The sequence below is a fragment of the Eurytemora carolleeae genome, unplaced genomic scaffold (genome assembly GCF_000591075.1).
Source record: "Eurytemora carolleeae unplaced genomic scaffold, Eaff_2.0 scaffold572, whole genome shotgun sequence".
Lineage (NCBI taxonomy): Eukaryota > Metazoa > Arthropoda > Copepoda > Calanoida > Temoridae > Eurytemora > Eurytemora carolleeae.
Window position 1 is genome coordinate 36,898 of NW_019396478.1, and position 12,666 is coordinate 49,563.

Sequence of the window (12,666 nt, forward strand, 5' to 3'; positions counted from 1 at the left end):
ATTTCAGTTCAAGCTGTATTGACGTTTATTATAGAAACAAACAGACAAACAAGAAAATATATAAAGATGTTAAATAATTATTTGAAAACCTTTGGAAATTCCAAAATTTGAACCAATTATACCTACTCAAAACTAAACTTAAAATTAAACAGTTGAGCAGAATCAAAATGTCGTCTTTGTAGAAAACTTCATGAAAAAAACAGTAAAAATCCAAAAGAAAGTCTTTAAAGAATGGGGCGCTACCCCACACTTCCCAAAGATTATTGAACAGAAAAACTTCAATCGGCTCAAACCGAAAATTTTCAAAATACATGATTTTTCTCTTATAATACATAATGCAAAGTAATTATGGACATTACATTCTTTTTAATAATCACAATAATTACGAGCAACCATTTTACCCCTCCCCCCCATAAAATAAAGTACCTTATGTGTGCATATGAAACAGTCCCTATAAGGAAAGTCCAGGAGAAATGGTTGAAAAATAGTTGTCAGAGAAGAGGGGTATTAGCATTAAAGGTGGAAAACATGGAAATTAAAGGTAAAAATTTAAGTTTTTCCTAATTTCTTCAAGACAACAACTTTTCTTTGGGTTGTTTTTTTTTTAAATTTTTTTGGTAAAACATTAAATCTAGAAAACACAATTTTATGTACTTGTTATATTGATTGTACTTCTTAAAAACATTTTAGAATCACATTTATATGAACGAAGAAGATCCTCTTCTATTTAAATGAAAGAGACTCAAAATAAGTACACTTGGAGAACAACAATATCCTTTTAAAAATGTGATTATGTGTCAACACTTGCTTGAAATCTAAAGAAACATATTGTGAGTAAACAGTAAAATATAGCTGTTTAAATGCATATATTCAGATGCTACTACTACTGCAACAGACCTTAAAAACATATTGAAAGTATACATAAAGATTTAAAATATCCCTTAAGGCTTGTGATTACTCTGCCACACTTGCAAGTAATCTAAAGAAACATATTGAAAGTAAACATGAATTGTGAGATATCCTTGTGACCAGTGTGACTACGCTGCTTCAACAAAAGTTAGTCTTAAAATACATATTAAATACAGACATGAAGGATTGACATTTTCTCTGTGACCAGTGTGAACATTCTGCCAGTAGTGTAAGTAATCTAAAGACGCATATGAAAAGTAAACAGAAAGGGTGGACATATCCCTGTAACAAGTGTGACTACACTGCAAATACAGCAAGCAGTCGAAAGACATGTGTTGAAACTTTGAAAGTAAACATGAAGCAGTAAAATATCCGTGTAATCAGTGTGAATATGCTGCCACTACAGCAGGTTGTCTAAAGAGGCACATTGTAGATATACATGAAGAAGGCAGCTATCCTTGTCTCCAGTGTGAATACTTTGCCACTAGAATTAAAAATCTTAAGAAGCATGTTTCAATTAAGCATGAAGGAGTGAGATACCCCTGTAACCAGTGCGAGTTCACTGCCACACGAGCAAATCATTTGAAAAGACATAGAATAATTTAACATAATGATTGAGTGGGCTTTGTAAATATTGCAATTTTTATACTTAGATCTAAAATGAGTTTTGAAGATGATCAGTGCAAATGCTAAGGATTTAAAAAAAGTTTTTATTTTATGGTTTAATATTAAGTTTCTAGAACAATATTTAACATGTTTCAGAGGGAATGACAGAGGAGAAAATGGAAGAAGAAAAAGTATTTATCAAGGAAGAAATATCTACTGAAGAAGATTCATCTACTGTATATATGAAGGAAGATGATGTTAAAGTGGAAATTACAGAAATACAAGGTAGCGTTTTAACTCTTAAAAATTTATGATTTTCTATAAATTTTAGATATCAAGTGGTATAACATGTATTCTATTAATCCAGAAAGAACGGAAGAGAATATAAAAGAGGAGAAAGAATTTATCAAGGAAGAAATCTCTACTGTTGAAGATACATGTACAGTTTATGTAAAGGATGAAAATGCAAAAGAGGAAAGCACAGAAGTTCAAGGTATCATTAACAGTCTCATCTATACTTATAAAAAAGTAATCTCTGTTTAATAATAACTTTTTGTTTAATAATAACTCATAATCACCTTGACCGATTTGCCTCAAATTTTGATTGGGGAACTTGGTAGAACCTCTTATGTTTCTCCCATACCAGTGTCCGCCAAATTCGTCCTGTGGGTTTAGAGGTTTGCGCTTTTTGCTTAATATTTCAAATTAATGAGGTTATGATTTTAAAAAAAAACTTTTTTCTAAAATCATGGATTTCTTCATTCGACTATGACATTGAGAAAGTGTTTTTCACAAACAATTTTAAGTCAACATTCAAACAAACTTTTTAAAATACCACCGTACTTAAAACTTCCCGCACGCGGGGTGATGGAAGTTGCAAAAAAATGGGTCTGGTTGGCTTAGCTGTTTTGACATTTATTATAGACAGACAAACTGAATTTTGTCAATAACTTAATTTTGGGATTTTTTACTTAAATTAATGGATTAAAAACAGTTAAAGTTTAAAAGTAAACCTTTTCTTGGTTGATATGATTATTTAACAATCTTTTTATAACCTTTTATTCATAAACACAATGTTTCATGCTTTATGCAATCAGTATGAATGATTTGATAACTTTTCTTCACAGATGTTTCGTGGATTTCTACGAGTTAAATTAATGTTACATATTGATACATACAATAAAAGCAAACATGATGTTTAAAAAACCATACTTTATCACAATACATTTACTAGAAGCATCTTGTTTTTTATTCGACATTTGACAAAATTTTTGTCTTTTATTTAATGACAGTGTTCTATCTGCAAGGATTATGAGCGTTTTCTCAGCTATCTATAATTATATTTATACAGATAAAAACCCACAGATTATATTTTAGATATCATGTCCTGTGTTTATAAGGGACCGTTCACTTATTTGGGTAATTTCAGGGTCAACTAAACAGCCTATTCGCTCTTGATTGGTAATAGTCTTACTTTTCAAAGACATCTGTGGCCGGAGAAAAAGCCGATTTTTCGTTCAGAATTTGAGCGGAAAGAAACGGTCCCTCTCTATAGGCACTATTTGACGTTTTTTTCAGTAACAGCAGCCCAATAAATTTTAAATTTATCATATTTCAATGTCATCATGTCAAACACGTAAAAAGTGTGCACAAAGACGACGTCCCTACAACAATCAATTAATCATTACTCGTATTTTGATTCGTAGATTTTGTAGATTTTTTTCTCGTATGTGCACAACTTTTCATTTTCATGCCGCGTTCAATTAGTCTTTTTACACAGGCAATACAAAATCTTTAATACGATAAAATAGTGTTATTTTAGAAATAGAAAGTTAAAAAACAAAAATTTAAATAGTTATAACATTTACAATTAACCATTAGATACTACAGTTTAATTTTATATTCAAAATTTATTTTGATCTACAACATACTGAAAAAAAACATCAAATAGTGTGTATAGAGAGGGACCGTCCCTTTCCGCTCAAATTCTGAACGAAAAATCGGTTTTTTCTCCGGCCACAGTTGTCCTTGAAAAGTAAGACTAATACTAATGAATAGCTGATAGGCTGTTTAGTTTACCCTGAAATTACTCAAACAACTGAACGGTCCCTTTAAGGGATGGTAGATTGACCCACATGACAAGAATTTATCAAAGACTTTGCTAATTATAAAAACGAGGCGTTGGAAATTTATCCGACTATTTTGTACGCCTGTACAGCTGTATTTTGACGTCATTGGTTATTTTGGTTGTTTGAGAGTCTAACGATCAACATTAAAGCCTTAGATATTAAAATTAAGATATTAATATGTATTATAAAATTTGTTTAATCATTTGTTGGATATGCGGATCGTCTGGTGAATTATGGCTGAATTTGTGAAAAAGTTACGCATCTCTTTTGTATTAAAAATAGCCAATAATTGTAAGTGAAAATTTTCAGATGTCGTCAAATATTTTTTCTGAGGTACTATGGAATGGAATTTTAGGTGATGAAGAAATTTCCAATATTATAAACGGTAAATAAATATTGTGTAAATGTCGTCTTCTGTTTAATCTTAGTCAAAGAAATAATATCGAATAACTTTATTTATTAATCTTACTCTCCAATTAATTTATGGGAATTTTGTTTGAAAAATATCCACCATTAAAGAAAAAAATATTACAGATAGTTTCGCTAAAAATGCGAATTAATGGACGACCTTTTACTTAGAAGTCTTTTAAAGGTTTTAAAAGTTTGAGGCATGAATTATCGGAGGATTTTAAAAAGGTGGATTAAAGTATACAAAGTTTATGTATACAAATTCAATGAATAATTCTAATAAATTCAGGTTCGTCGGTGCCACTGCCTAGCAAAGTAACATGTATGATACCCAACTGCCAAGCCAACAAAGAATAGGAGAGTCTGCGTTAACATTACCAAAAAAAAGTTTGGATGAAGGCTCTTTAATTGGATCATATGAATTCCTCCTGCTGAAAGATCCCAGAGTATGAAAAAACCCTATTACACTATTAAATAAATATTATGACGTTATATTTTTTAATAATTCATTTAAATCAGGTAGAGAGCGAATTCAATCTTGAATGGAAAAGTAATAAGATAATTAATTACTGTTAAAATGTACAAGGTTACTAGCTTAAAAGATATGAGACATTAATTTTCTTCTTATAAACACTTCATATACTTCAAACCAAAAGTAAATGTTCTAAGGGACTGACAGATGTAATTTCAAGTTGGCCATTAAAGGTCCTATCAACAACGGTACCATTTAAACATTTATCTGTGTAACAATGAGTAAGATATCGGGTTATTTCATCTTAAAAGTGATGAATTCTGTAAATTATGTTCATTGTTTTTCCACTAGTCACTGTTATGGACTGTATGGACAATATAAATATTTCAAGATAGAAAAACTTAGGTGGATTTCCCTTGTTTTTTAAAATAATTATTTAATACATTACAAAAGACGACATTATGAAACGTCAACAGGGTAAATATATACCTTTCTGGAGAAGACAACATTAGTTACTATCTTTTGGTACCCAAAAAAATGCGTCAAATTTGCGTAGATTTTCTGATGCGCTATCTTTAATCAGCAAAGTCTTTGGAATAACCTATTACAAGAAATAAACAATTTTTTTGTCGACTGGTACATTAATTTCCGCCTTTTGCCGATTACTTTGTGTTCCATGAAATTATGGTTGTGTTGTTTTCCTTAATATTTTGACTATCAACGCAGGACAGCCAACGTATAATAAAGTTGGTACAGGAGCTCCTTACCATCTTCTCATACCCCGAGATACCAACTTCATTCAGTTTTTTAATTTTTTAATTTTCCTATTGTTCAGGTGAAACTATCAATATGGAGGCAGATCCTCTTAACTCTGAACCAAACAGACGCAAGAAGAAAAACTTTCCATGTAGCAAATGTAATTATGTTGCAACCTATGCTGGGAATCTGAAGAGACATACTGAAAATAAACATGAAGGCGTGAGATATCCCTGTGACCAGTGTGAATATGTTACCATTACAGCAGGTCATCTGAAGATGCATGTAGAAAGTAAACATGAGGGAGTGAGATATTTCTGTAAAGAGTGTGAATACGTTGCTACTACAATCGGTACTCTGAATAGACATATCAAAAATAAACATCAAGGAGTGAGATATCCCTGTGACCAGTGTGACTATGCAGCCACTACAACAGGAGATCTGAGGATACATGTAGAAAATATACACGAAGAAGTGAAATATCCTTGTGTTCAATGTGATTACGCCGGTTCTACAGCAGTTAATCTAAAAAGACATATTAAAAGTAAGCATAAAGGATTTCGATATCCCTGTAATCATTGTGAACACACTGCTTCTACAGCAGGAAATCTGAAGATACATGTTGAAATTAAACATGAAGGTGTGAGATATTCCTGTGAACATTGTGATCATTTTGCCAGTACAGCAGGCCATTTGAAGAGACATATTAGATATAAACATGAAGGAGTGAGATATCCTTGTAACCATTGTGATTACGCTGCTATCACCGCTAGTCATCTGAAGAGACACTTTAGAAATGTTCATGAAGGGGTCAAACAAGAGCCTTTTAGTGAATAATTTAATTGTTTCCCGTTTTTTCTTGAGATATTTTTACAATGATTTTAATTATTACAATTTCTTCATACGCTTTAGATACAACTCTTTACGTTGTATACTCTCTAAAGGACTGTACGTGAAATTTTAAGGGACCCTTATCACAACGAAACGTATGAAAACAAAATCAATCAAATCAAAACATATTGTCACAGAACATATCCAGCGACAAAACATATCAAGATACAAAAACATATTCACGACAAAATATATCAAGCACAAAACATATCAAATACAAAACATATCAAATACAAAACATATCAAATCCAAAACATATCAAATACAAAACATATCAAATACAAAGCATATCAAATACAAAACATATCAAATACAAAACATATCAAGTACAAAACATATCAAATACAAGACATAACAAAAATAGGTTTGTTCCTATCTATTTTAAAGGGAACATAAGTTGCTCACGCGTCTTCACGATTACAGGCTGGATGGAACTTTGGTTTGCGATTTTTTTATTGAAATTCCCGGATTTTGTTATTCACATATTAGAAAATTTACAGGAAGTCTCATAATTTTCTCAACTCGAATACAGCTTAAATTTGGTTTTGATATGTTTTGATTATATATATTTTGTATTTTGATATGTTTTTCTTTGATATGGTTAGTAGTGGGATATGTTCTGTTTTGATATGCTTTGATTTGATATGTTTTGTTTTGATATGTTTCGTGATGATATGTTTCGTGATGATATGTTTTGTATGTGCTCCTAGAAAAATCTTTAATATGTTTTTACTTTCGAATATATCTGATACAGTTTAGTTCGAATATATCTGATACAGTTTAGTTCGAATATATCTGATACAGTTTAGTTCGAATATATCTGATACAATTTAGTTCGAATATATCTGATACAGTTTAGTTCGAATATTTTGTTAAATTTTTTCAGATAAAATGGCAGAGAATATAAAAAAAGAATTTGCTATGGAAAAAGTCAAGATAAAAGAAGAAGAAGTTTTTATCAAGGAAGAAATATGTTCCTCTTATAGTTCAGAGGAAACATGTGCTAGGTATGTGGAGGAAGATGATGTGAAGATGGAAAATACAGAAAATAAAGGTAAAGATTATATCTGATAAAATTTAAAAAAAATTTATCCTGTAAATTTATTTATTTAATTATAACTTAGTGCCTCATGTGTCCTCTGTGACATAAGAAAAAACGAGTAACCCGAATTGATATCTTATACAGATTTAGTATTTATTGGTTTTGAAAATTAAAATCTTTAAAATATTTAAAATTCAGAGTAATTGTATGGCATCAGCAGGAGTAATCTATCTCTTTCGATGTAATAAAACAAGACATTCGTATATATGTTCCCTCTGGCCGGCCAAACGGCTGGACCGAAAGGGCTGATTTTTTTTTTGGACACTCATTGGTAGCCTGGGAGTGACAAAGGCTAAAAAAATCGAATTTTTTTTCTTCAGTTTTTATTTTTTTTCAACATTTTTTATTTTTCTTCAGTTTTATTTTTTATTTTTTTTTCTACGGGCAACGCCGGACACTTCAGCTAGTTCTGTAATATAATTACTAGTAAGAATATTCAAAAAATTTATTGTTTACTTTTTCAGGTGATATTGTAAATTGCGATGAAGACCCCTTTCACACTAAACCAAATATGCTAAAGAAAAGAAAGGAACGAATATATACTTGTGTGGAATGTGATTATGAGTCAACTCAAAATCAAAACCTAAAGAGGCATATTGAGAGTAAACATGCAGGAGTCAGGTTTCCCTGTGATCAGTGTGAATACGCTGCAACTACTACAGGTAGTCTTAACAACCACATTAGATATAAACATGAAGGTGTCAGATATCCTTGTGATCAGTGTGAATTCTCTGCTACTCAAGCAAGTCATCTAAAGAAACATACTGAAATTAAACATGAAGGAGTGAGATATCCATGCAATCATTGTGACTACTTTGCTACTACAGCAGGTCATCTAAAAACACATATTGAAAATAAGCACATTGGAGTGAGATATCCTTGCAATCAATGTGATTATATCGCCACTACAGCAGTCACTCTAAAGAGACATATTAGTTATATACATGATGAAATAAAATATCCTTGTGGCCAGTGTAAATATGCCGCTACTACAGCTTGTCATCTGAAACAGCACGTTGAAGCTATACATGAAGGGGTAAGATATCCCTGTGACCAATGTGATTATGCTGCAACTTGCACAAGTCATCTGAAACGACATAAAAAGCGTAAACATAATAGATAATGATTATATAACAGGATTTGCTCTGTACTTAAGATTTTAAAGGGAGTGTTCGCAAAAAATGAAAGGAGGTATAGGCTTTCATTTTAAGTGTTGCTTTTTATTGTTAATGATTACCTTTTTGTCCCCACCCCCTTGTTGTATACGCCTGTGATTAAAGTGCAGCATACACTGTTTATATTTACACTTTATTGATTAGCATTCTGCATGCAGAAGAGATGGGCGAGTTCGGCTTTTTTTCATTTTGTTGGTTCATCGTTTGTAAACGTCGTATTTCGTTTTTTTCAATCGTTTAGAAAATTGTTTTTGTTCTCGCTCGAAATTATCGTTCATTTTTCATCTATTCGTTTTCTCACAGAATGTTCAGTAAAATCGTTCGTTTAGTGAAATTTCATCCAATAATTTTTCTTTCAGTAAAACAACGATCTGATTTTCAAAAAATTGTTAGAAAAACTGTTCATTCAGTAAAAAAAAACTTTTCCTTTTTTAAAAGATTTTTTTTACCAAACTCGTTTTTTCAAAACCTTTTGGAAAATTCTTCTGTTCAGTAAAAACTTAGTTTTTTTCGAATCTTTTGAACAATTCGTTCATTCAATATAAAGTCTATTGGTTTTTCAAGTTTGTTAGAACGAACAATAAAGAATTAGTTCATAAAATACTTAAGATATCGTTTTTTCATTTCTATGACCATTGACCAATCCAAGTCGTTCGTCCATCGTTCGTTTTTTCATAACACCACCACAATAACGATGCCAATTTCTACTCTGCAGTTTGTGGAAAGTTAATTTTAGATATTTTAGAATTATTGAATTTGATCTTTTCTCATCATTCATAATTTCTTATTTATTCAGTTTTAAAGAAAAACCTGTCTTGTATTTTAGAAAGAATGGCAGAGAAAATGAAAGAAGAAAAAGTATTTATCAAGGAAGAAATATCTACTGAAGATACATCTACTGTATATTTGAAAGCAGATGATGTTAAAGTGGAAATTACAGAAATACAAGGTAGTGTTTTAAAATTTATGATTTTCTATAAATTAAAGACATAAGTGGTATAAAATTCTATTAATCTAGAAAGAATGGCAGAGAATATGGAAGAAGAGAAAGTATTTATCAAGGAAGAAATATCTACTGAAGATACATCTACTGTATATTTGAAGGAAGATGATGTTAAAGTGGAAATTACAGAAATACAAGGTAAGCTGCTTGTAAACTATTGTTTAGCTAATATCATTGTCTATCTCTTTAATTTATTTTTTAAGAAAACCTTTGTTGTTTATGCAAGATATATATTTTCCTCTGCAAATATGTACCTAAAAAGTAGGAAAATGTTAAAAATTTTGTGTTTTTTTCATGGATTATAACCGTGTAGAGGAAATTTAATGCTTTATAAGAATAAAAGAGTAAGTACTTATATCCAAAGTAAGAAATAGATTTATCCTTTCATTGTAAAGTATAATCTTTTCACAGTCGCTCGACACCAAAATATTCTTGATATTTGTTAGATTTGTTTTCTCTTCTTCTCAAAATCCTTAAAATATTCTCCGACAGGCGTTAGGTTATTTTTATTCTATTATTTCTATTTAATTTTTCAGATGGAATTCTGAACATCGAAGAAGATCCGCTTTTTACTCGACCTAATTGGTTCAGGAAGGGGAAACTTGAAGGAGTTGGGTACCCTTGTGGTAAATGTGATTATGTAGCAACAGAAGCTTCAAATCTCAAGAGACATATTAGATATAAACATGATGGTGTGAGATATCCCTGTGACCAGTGTGAATACGAGGGTACTACAACAGGAGGTTTAAAGACACATATTGAAAGTAAACACGAAGGAGTTAGATATCCCTGTAATAAATGTGATTATGTGGCAACACATGCTGGAAGTCTGAAGAGACATGTTGAAAATATACATGAAGGGGTCAGATACCCTTGTAGGCAATGCGATTATTCTGCCACTACTTTAAATAACCTGAGGAAGCATGTTGAAAAAATACATGAAGGAGTAAGATATCCATGTTCCCAATGTGAACATGAAGCTTCTACAACAAGTGATTTAAAGAAACACGTTGAAAATAAACATGAAGGGGTTAGATATCCATGTGATCTCTGTGAATATGCTGCCACTACAGCGAATAGTTTAAGGCTACATGGCAAAAGAAAACATGAAGAAGTAAAATATCCTTGTGACAAGTGTGTTTACGCTGCCTCTTCTACATGGCATCTGAAACGACATAAACAGAGTAAACATTACCTGTGACTTAGAGATGGACATCGTTTTTGTGAACAACTGAAATTTTTGAGAAGAGTGAAATTTTTTTTTGAATGATTATATTATTTAGAAAAAACGACGCGGACGAATGTTTTCAAATCGTTCAAATGATCATGAAAAAAAAATAAATAAATAAAATGTTTTGAGAAAGAAAACAATCAATTTTTACTAAACAAACGATTTTTAGGACAAACTTTCGAAAAACCTATCATAACTTTTTAATAAGAGAACGAACTATTTTACTGAATGACTTGTTTTACTGAACGATCGTTTATTGAGAACATAAATGAAATAGATGAAAATTGAACTATAATTTTGAGAACGAACGAAATCAATTTTTTTGAAGGATTTAAAAAAATAGCGAACGAAATGGCTCGTTCACATATGATGAACGAACGAAATGAAAAAATTCTGAACGCGCCCATTTGTACCTGTGACAAGTGTGAATACTTTAGACTTTTTTACTCTTACGAGAAGTCTAAAACTTTTATAAAACTGTAAGCATAACAAGCATTTATAAGGAATTTCTCTTCGTTGATTTGTTAATTGATAATACTTCTTAATCATTGAATAATCATAATTTTTCGTTGTAAATTCTTCTTCCACACTAATGATAATTATAATTATCAATTAACAATGTTCAGAGGATTATTTTTCAGCTATTCATCAATGTTTACTTTACGTTTTAGTTATTCACAGATATTTTCATTTTGTAAATTTCCGTTTACAACATGTCCCTCATCTCGAAACAACTGATTTAAAACTCAGAATTTCTAAAATCTATATTTTTGCAATCTCACTGTTCACACCTTTCTTATCTCTAGCTACGACTTTTGGTCTAGCAGAGTTCATAATTTGAAAAATTAAATGTTTACTAAACATCGAGATATATTGATGTAAGGATTAGAAAATTAGAGTTTGAGACAAGATGTTAGTTTATTGAATGCATTTAAAGCACTTGAAAGAAAAGTGATCAAAGTAGTTTTTATTTGTCACAACTTTCTGTATTTCTTCTTCTATCGAAATTCAGTAGTGCATAATTGAACTAATGATCACTTGCGAAAAAAAAAGTTTAAATTTCTCACACAGAGGAAACCTGATATCGTCATAAATTAAACAGATTGTGAAGTGTAAACAACTTGTATAGTGAGCTTATATCAGTGTGTACTTGTTTTCAATCATAGTTTTATCTTTAGTTCTGTTTAGTTAAAACATGCTTCTTTCAGAGAAAATGGCAAAAAATTTGGAAGAGTAATATCTACTGTAGAGGATACATGTACCGTATATGTAAAAGAAGAAATATCTACTGGAGAGGACACATGTACTGTATATGTAAAGGAAGAAATGTCTACTGTAGAGTATACATGTACCGTATATGTAAAGGAAGAAATGTCTATTATAGAGGATACATGTACCGTATATGTAAAGGAAGAAATGTCTACTGTAGAGGATACATGCACCGTATGTGTATGTAAAGGAAGAAATGTCTATTATAGAGGATACTTGTACCGTATATGTAAAGGAAGAAATGTCTACTGTAGAGTATACATGTACCAATATGTAAAGGAAGAAATGTTTACTGTAGAGTATACATGTACCAATATGTAAAGGAAGAAATGTCTACTGTAGAGGATACATGTACCTATATGTAAAGGAAGAAATGTCTACTGTAGAGTATACATGCACCGTATGTGTATGTAAAGGAAGAAATGTCTATTATAGAGGATACTTGTACCGTATGTAAAGGAAGAAATGTCTACTGTAGAGTATACATGTACCAATATGTAAAGGAAGAAATGTCTACTGCAGAGTATACGTGTACCGTTTATGTAAAGGAACAAATGTCTACTGTAGCATATACATGTACCGTATATGTAAAGGAAGAAATGTCTACTGTAGAGTATACATGTACCGTATATGTAAAGGAAGAAATGTCTACTGTAGAGTATACATTTACCGTACGTAAAGGAAGAAATGTCTACTGTAGAGTATGCATGTACTG

At 30.9% G+C, this 12,666-nt stretch overlaps 2 protein-coding genes across 6 annotated transcripts; both read left to right on the forward strand.

Annotated features, from left to right (window-relative positions):
- Positions 1 to 637: 637 nt before the first annotated feature.
- On the forward strand, positions 638 to 11,889 carry LOC111704008 (zinc finger protein 271). 5 transcript variants are annotated; one of them, XR_002765727.1, is made up of 5 exons: positions 646 to 1,800; positions 9,275 to 9,397; positions 9,467 to 9,589; positions 9,988 to 11,205; positions 11,309 to 11,889. XR_002765727.1 is itself a non-coding variant. In XM_023476113.1 (4 exons), the coding sequence occupies exons 1-4, from the start codon at positions 1,677 to 1,679 to the stop codon at positions 10,650 to 10,652; spliced, it is 1,035 nt and encodes a 344-aa protein (XP_023331881.1). In that variant the 5' UTR covers positions 646 to 1,676; the 3' UTR covers positions 10,653 to 11,889. The 5 variants fall into 5 exon arrangements, 4 of the variants coding, with proteins under 4 accessions (XP_023331884.1, XP_023331881.1, XP_023331883.1 ...); XM_023476113.1 differs by having other exon boundaries at positions 9,988 to 11,889; XM_023476116.1 differs by lacking the exon at positions 9,467 to 9,589 and having other exon boundaries at positions 638 to 1,800; positions 9,988 to 11,889.
- LOC111704010 (zinc finger protein 513-like) lies at positions 6,451 to 8,441 on the forward strand. The gene is made up of 2 exons (XM_023476118.1): positions 6,451 to 7,225; positions 7,738 to 8,441. Exons 1-2 carry the CDS (start codon positions 7,063 to 7,065, stop codon positions 8,394 to 8,396), a joined length of 822 nt encoding a protein of 273 aa, XP_023331886.1. The 5' UTR covers positions 6,451 to 7,062; the 3' UTR covers positions 8,397 to 8,441.
- Positions 11,890 to 12,666: the final 777 nt, after the last annotated feature.

What these genes read in the sequence shown, in the direction of transcription:
- LOC111704008 (XM_023476113.1), top strand. Translation starts at nt 1,677, where the DNA reads ATGACAGAGGAGAAAATGGAAGAAGAAAAAGTATTTATCAAGGAAGAA. An exon ending in GGAAATTACAGAAATACAAG is followed by an intron (nt 1,801 to 9,274) that starts GTAGCGTTTTAA and finishes CTTGTATTTTAG; the next exon opens with AAAGAATGGCAGAGAAAATG. An exon ending in GGAAATTACAGAAATACAAG is followed by an intron (nt 9,590 to 9,987) that starts GTAAGCTGCTTG and finishes TTAATTTTTCAG; the next exon opens with ATGGAATTCTGAACATCGAA.
- LOC111704010 (XM_023476118.1), top strand. Translation starts at nt 7,063, where the DNA reads ATGGCAGAGAATATAAAAAAAGAATTTGCTATGGAAAAAGTCAAGATA. An exon ending in GGAAAATACAGAAAATAAAG is followed by an intron (nt 7,226 to 7,737) that starts GTAAAGATTATA and finishes TTACTTTTTCAG; the next exon opens with GTGATATTGTAAATTGCGAT.